The 6,408-nt window shown below is 31.3% G+C and overlaps 1 protein-coding gene across 3 annotated transcripts; it reads left to right on the forward strand.

The window, feature by feature from the left end:
- The first annotated feature begins 257 nt into the window (after positions 1–257).
- Positions 258–5,960, forward strand: LOC127725663 (uncharacterized). Of its 3 annotated transcripts, none has more exons than XM_052232815.1 (5): positions 260–491; positions 2,470–2,601; positions 3,219–3,524; positions 4,217–4,279; positions 4,634–5,960. In XM_052232815.1, the coding sequence occupies exons 2-5, from the start codon at positions 2,583–2,585 to the stop codon at positions 5,008–5,010; spliced, it is 765 nt and encodes a 254-aa protein (XP_052088775.1). In that variant the 5' UTR covers positions 260–491; positions 2,470–2,582; the 3' UTR covers positions 5,011–5,960. The 3 variants fall into 3 exon arrangements, 2 of the variants coding, with proteins under 2 accessions (XP_052088775.1, XP_052088774.1); XM_052232814.1 differs by lacking the exon at positions 2,470–2,601 and adding an exon at positions 2,675–2,729 and having other exon boundaries at positions 263–491; XR_007993094.1 differs by lacking the exons at positions 2,470–2,601; positions 4,217–4,279 and adding an exon at positions 2,675–2,729 and having other exon boundaries at positions 258–491.
- The last annotated feature ends 448 nt before the right edge of the window (positions 5,961–6,408 follow it).

The raw sequence follows: 6,408 nt of genomic DNA on the forward strand, positions 1-6,408 counted from the left end.
ATATTTCAATACTTTTTGGTAAAATAACTTTCATGTTATGTAGAGGCTATTACAGGTAGATGTGTAGAATAGGCGAGCGAAATTGTCTATGTTCAATGGGAGCCTCCCCTTTTTTAAAATCTATCGAATAAAACATTAAATTATTAAGGAAAACATTCTAACAATTTGAACGTAATTTGTTTCAATTATTTCGGGAAATGTGCATGATTCAAAATAGTAATAAATATCCCTTTTTATATGACGGTATTTTGTTCTATTGCTTGAAGTATCGGTGGACGTTTTTATTTAAAATTGTGAATTTTGTCGTAACCGGAAATAATATAAAGCTTGAAATAACAATGCAACTAATGCATTTAATTCCGGGATAAAGAGGAAATCGTCAATTGAATGTGTCATTAGGAGATGGAACAAACACTATGTGTGTTAATCAATTCAGTTGATTGGTGTATGGAAAACTTAGTAGATTGAATTGGTGGACATGATTTGATTAGGTTAGTAATATCGCGTTTTTAAAAATACGGTTCATTTCAGGTGAACACAGATTAGCTGTTTTGATAATAATGAAAATATCACCGTACCATTTTGTTTAGGTGTCCTTTCGATTAAAACTTGCATAACTTTAAATATAAAGCCACGTGAAAAATCGAAAGAAAACAGACGCCCTTATGTTACTGGTGTTAACTTGTCTTAGACCGTTCAACCCTCTACATTACTTTGACTATCAGTATAAAAATGTATAACAGCAAAACAAAAATACAACAATCTAAAATTATTAACTGAAATAACTTCAACAAGTTTGTTCAACGCAAATTGTTAAAAAAAAACCAAGACTAAAATAGTTTTCTCATTAGCAACATACCACATCTCCTTATTTTCATATAAACTATTTACACAAGCAAGAATCCCATGAGTAGAGAATTATAGTCGCTTAAACTTCTCCAGTCTTTTATTGGGGAAGGTGTCCGTTCTAAACGCAGTCATGTCTGGTCGAAACGTTAAATGCATTATCCAGTCTTTAGACAGTGCAAAACCCATTTAACGTTTTTGTTATCCCTTTCGACCCTCTATGTCTACAGAACCTAGACAATTGTTAACGTCTTAAATGTGGCTTAAATGTTTGATATTTGACTTGAAAAAGCATATGCTAGTAGTCTACATGGAGATAGAACATTTTTGATATATTCGCCAGCCATCAGATCTTAGGTTAATCCGAGTATAAAGCACGTCAGTACTTTGATTCATAAGTAAGTTATTAGAAATAAATGGCGGAAGGAGACATTCACAACTCATCAGTAGATGAAAAACCGCATCGCCATAACAATAAACCAAAAAAGTGGTTCAATAAACAATGCATTTTTTGCGATAAATAAGTATAAATAGTATAAAACATTAAAAAAATTGCATGAAATACAATGTTTTTCTTAAAATCTCTGTTTTGATGAAATAATATTAGTAAAGGTTTTAGTAATCATGCATTCGGTCATTTGAATCAAACACGTAAGTATTAAAAAAAACGGACGTTTGCGCATCGAATAACTGGGCTACATGAACATGCTATTTTGTAAAGCAAAAATTCGTCTCTTTTGACGTCTGTTTTAGTATACAAAACTCATCAAAGATACCAGGCTTATTATGTTGTACGCTGGACGCGCGTTTCGTCTACTACAAGACTTATCAATGACGCTCGAACAAAAAAAGTGAAAATGCCAAATCAAGTACGAAGTTGAAAAAGCATGTTGTTTTCTGTAAAAAGAAATCTATACACCAAGAAAAGGGTAATGTTCATTTTTCGTTTGATGTTTTAATCATTGTATTTGGGTAAGTATCTGCAATGTAACAACATAAGTACGTCTTTATTTTTCAAGGAAAAATCTTTTATATAGGTAACAGTACTTTAAAGTATGATTTATAACGACTTGTATTGAATTTGGCATCAAAACAAAGGTAAGGAGACTATAATATATCCAGATCATTTGATTTAGTAAGTTCGTTATGTCTAACAATTGTAAAGAAGAGTTGAACGGAATTGAAAGGTTTGCCAAAAGTATGTTATTTATCTAAAAGCGAGGGGAGATATATCAAAGGGATATTCAAACTCATAAGTCGAAAATAAAGTGACAACGACATGGCAAAAATAAAGACAAAAAGACAAACAACAGTACACAAAACACAACATAGAAAACTAAAGACTGAGCAACACGAACCCGTTCACATTTTTCATGTCCGGCCCTTTTATAGCCGATTATACGACATGGGTTTTCTCCTTGTTGAAGGCCGTATCGTTGCCTATTATTGCTTTCATCCATGTCATTTGAACTCTGGTGGATAATTGTCACATTGGAAAAACCGGTGGTTATCTCAGGTGCTCCGATAGGGTAAGCAGATACAATTGGTTTTTGCACTCAAGAAATGATTGAGAGCCTCAATAAAACATTGGAAATCATACCATATCTCCTTATTTTTAAATAGTTATGATTGGGAAAACTACAAAATTCCTGGTGCGAATAGAATTAAGGAAAAATTGACCCTATCTCTAATATATGACCAGATTTATTGTTCCTGTATGAAAGAACGGATTCTCAATGATACCAGACAGAGCAGGTACATAGTTTAAGAAATATCATTAAATATGATAACTGATAATCTATTTAACAAATTAGTATTATCTTTTTAGGCCACGAAAATGAGGACTGCTGTTGTGTTTGTTTTAACAAAACTGTTTGCAATGGGTAGGTACAGTAATAAAACCAAAACAGAACAAAAACATACAATAAACATCATACAATAAACATCATACAAATAAACACAAGAATACATGAAATCTAAATCAAATGCGTCGTCCAAAAAGAACAATTATGTTGATAATTCCTGTAACATTCCTAACTTGGTTTGTAAATTTACATAGAATAACAATATTGACCTATGTCCGATTGCGTAAAACTTCCACTTTTATTGCTATATCCTTTTAATTGTCCGTCTGCTCCGATTTCCGATACAACATTTACAAAGGCACAAAATACAAACATATGCAAATTGGTATATAAAGACGAATTTACGTAATCATTAAACACAAATTTGTGCAGTTGGTTTATTTTGGGATTAATTCTTGCACTTATAAGATTTATTAAGAATATTGACCCTTCCAGATCTGAAGTTTCTTATAATATTAAAAAAGATACTCTTTAATAAACCTTTTAAAAATCTGTTTATATTCACAGGTGAACATTTTGAGAAAACAGTTATCCATGCAACCATTGGTGATACAATAACCTTAGAGTGTCCAATTATATCACAGAACCTGTCTGTTCAATGGGTATTTCTTGACACCCAGCTAGTGTTGTTTGATGGCTTTCAAATTAATCATAAAAGGAACAACGAGACAAGCAGTCCGAAATTTGAAATCACTGGAAATCCTGATCTTGGGGAGTATGATTTGAAAATTAATGCCGTTGACATTCAAGACAAAGGCGATTATAAATGTGAGACTGAAATACATGGAAAAATTTTCAACTTAGTTATAAGAGGTACGTTTTATCAAGCCTGTCATAAATTTGTTTAAAAAGTTTTGAATAGTAGTAGATGAACTCTTATATGAGGACAAAATTACGTGAATAAATATATTTTTTTTCGTTTTCAATTTAGTTTTTTTTTTCTCCCAAAAAATACGTATTCCGATTGTCATATTCTTTATAATAAGTTTTTTTAAAGGTTCTAATTGTTGCATGACAGGCTTGCTTATTTTGAAAATCAATTAAAAAACCAAATAGTGGTTGCACGTGAAGACCAAAGTCGACATCACTGGCAAATAGGAAAAGACCCAGCAGTACGAACTGTATTTGAAAATGTATTATATGACCTGATACTTTTTTAAATACTAGTATATCTACATGTATTTTTAATACTTCTTATATATTTTTGCCTTTTAGTCAAAATTTGAAAGTTTGTTTGAGAGATTAAACCTTCAGGCAGAGTTTTATTGGTATACATTGCAATTGGGTCCGAATTTTGAATGAACTGCAATAGGCGTAGAGAAAAAACGCTTAAAATTTGATATATCAACTAAACAGAACAACCTATACTGCATTTGTGTAAGGTAGATTATAACATATTTGGAAAGTGTTCTCCATATATCCTTCACCACTAACTTCACCTTTGGCAAGTCTAGTATATTAGTAATTGTATGGACATTGAGCTTAGACTATCTCTGAACTTTCAGAATATTCACAGATAAATGGTTCAAACGAATATATGACAGAAAGTAATTATCAAAAGTCAGAAAGTATGGCTCAAAGTCAATTATTTAAGATGTATATTACTTTTTAATCAGTGAATAAACCATAACTAAGTATTTGAGGCTTTATATGAACAAAAGCAGATGTGGGGTTTACATCATTAAGACAGCAACAAAAAGACACAAATAGTCATCTATTAATTCTATTTATGACAAATAATCTTGAAAATTTTTAATGTTTGGCAATATTTATATATTGTAATTTAATTATATTGTTTTAAGTTATGCATATCAATGGAAAAGACATTTTGTTGGTCAAACTTCGTATGATTTTTTTTTTTTTTTTTTTTTATATATTGGTATTTTAAGTAATTGCATCCATAAAATACTTTATTTTTACAGGATTTTCAATCTACAAGTGGATTATGATCTTCATGTTTGCAATTGTATGCATTTTCATATTACCATTAGTGGTTGCAGGTGTAACAAAAGTGATACGATCCAACCATGGACTAAACGGAACAGATACAGATATAGAAAGAGCACCAGAATTTTTATATGAAACAATAAATGACACAGGGGTTATTCGTGCACCATCATCAGGCTCACCAAGGTCTAACATTACTATATTGAGACCAAATGAACATACTCTCGGGTCTGAAAGGTCTGTTACATTATGCCGCGATTCAAATAATGTGCAAAGTCGATCTTATGCAACTCAGTTATCTGTCCATATACCAGACATATTTTTTGACAACAAAGCTGATTCTGAAACGTGAAGTACACAAAGCTTAGGTACAAGTCTATGTCTGGTCTATGAAACTCCGTACATTGATCATTATCATCCTTGAGTAAGGAGTTAGGAATTTCAATCACGCATATATTATGATGATTGTTCACTTGACATCATAAACCTCTATTAATTCTTTTTGAGTTGACTTTGAGGACAGTCTTTTGATATAATTGTATTCGATAATGATCGTTTCATTTAATGCTTTGATGAAAAATTAAACAAGAATGTATATAGAGACATTATGCGATGGAATTGCATTTAATTTAATTATTCCACTATATTCCTGTTATAATTTACGTGTAGTTAACAAGAGATGAGGTATTAAAAGATCCAGTATTTCGTCCCTGATATTGCAAAAATAATAGAATGCATCAATGCTTTCAAAATGATCTAAACTTTATTGATAAATGACCAAAAGATTCTTGTCAGCTTAACGTTCAGTGGCAAATATTTCACACATATTGATGGCGATATTAATAAATGAAAAGAATGATTGAATTTGGCACTTTAATGTAGAAATTCTTATTGTGCTGTTGGTTAAAGGCATGCCGAAATTGACATATTTGTACCTAAAATAGCCATTTAACACAAAGTTCTTGGTAAAATAAAATATGATATAACACCATTTCTGTATGAGACATCTCTTGGCAAAATATTTTTTTGGGGGCAAGGTTATAGATCATATCTAAATATTAGTGTCAAGACCTCAAAATGAGACCATTTAGATAGTTTTGCATTAAATGTAAGAAGTTTTAGGCCCTTTTAGAAAATATGTCAGCTACATATGAATACTAATGTTTGAAAGACTCGTGAATGTCTAGTGTTATTTGATAGATGCATCATCCTATTGAACCAAAAAATGACATAATATTTTTCTTCTTTAGTTTTAACTTCAAACTTTTGACTTCTATTTAAATAAAAATATCATTAAGTCGACTCCAGTCTGTTTCATGTTATAGCATAAAAAGATCTGCAAAGTAGTGAAAACCCTTTTGGTCTGACATTCTGATCAGGATTACGGTATTTCGTCAAAGCGTTTTCAAGTTATTGAACGGACACTGTTTGGCAGCCGCCCGTCCGCCTGCCGTATATCACCAAATTAAATTAAATAACCGATAATTTCCTTCGAAAATCCAATTAAAAACCAAATACGAGGTTATACACCTACTCAGTCATTCCACAGACCAAAAATTAGGTAATTAGGTAGCCCTTAATTGTTCTCAATACATATACTATCAATATTCATCTACAAAGGACATGTAACGCTTCAGTCCTATAGAAGATAATATTTCAAAAATGATTTTGCCCTTTCTTGTTTATAAATCTGATATTCCTGTGATAAAGTATATGCATGTAAAAATAAGGAGAATCCGAGGTGTGGTAT

The sequence above is a fragment of the Mytilus californianus genome, unplaced genomic scaffold (assembly GCF_021869535.1).
Source record: "Mytilus californianus isolate M0D057914Y unplaced genomic scaffold, xbMytCali1.0.p SCAF_15, whole genome shotgun sequence".
In the NCBI taxonomy this organism is placed as follows: Eukaryota; Metazoa; Mollusca; class Bivalvia; order Mytilida; family Mytilidae; genus Mytilus; species Mytilus californianus.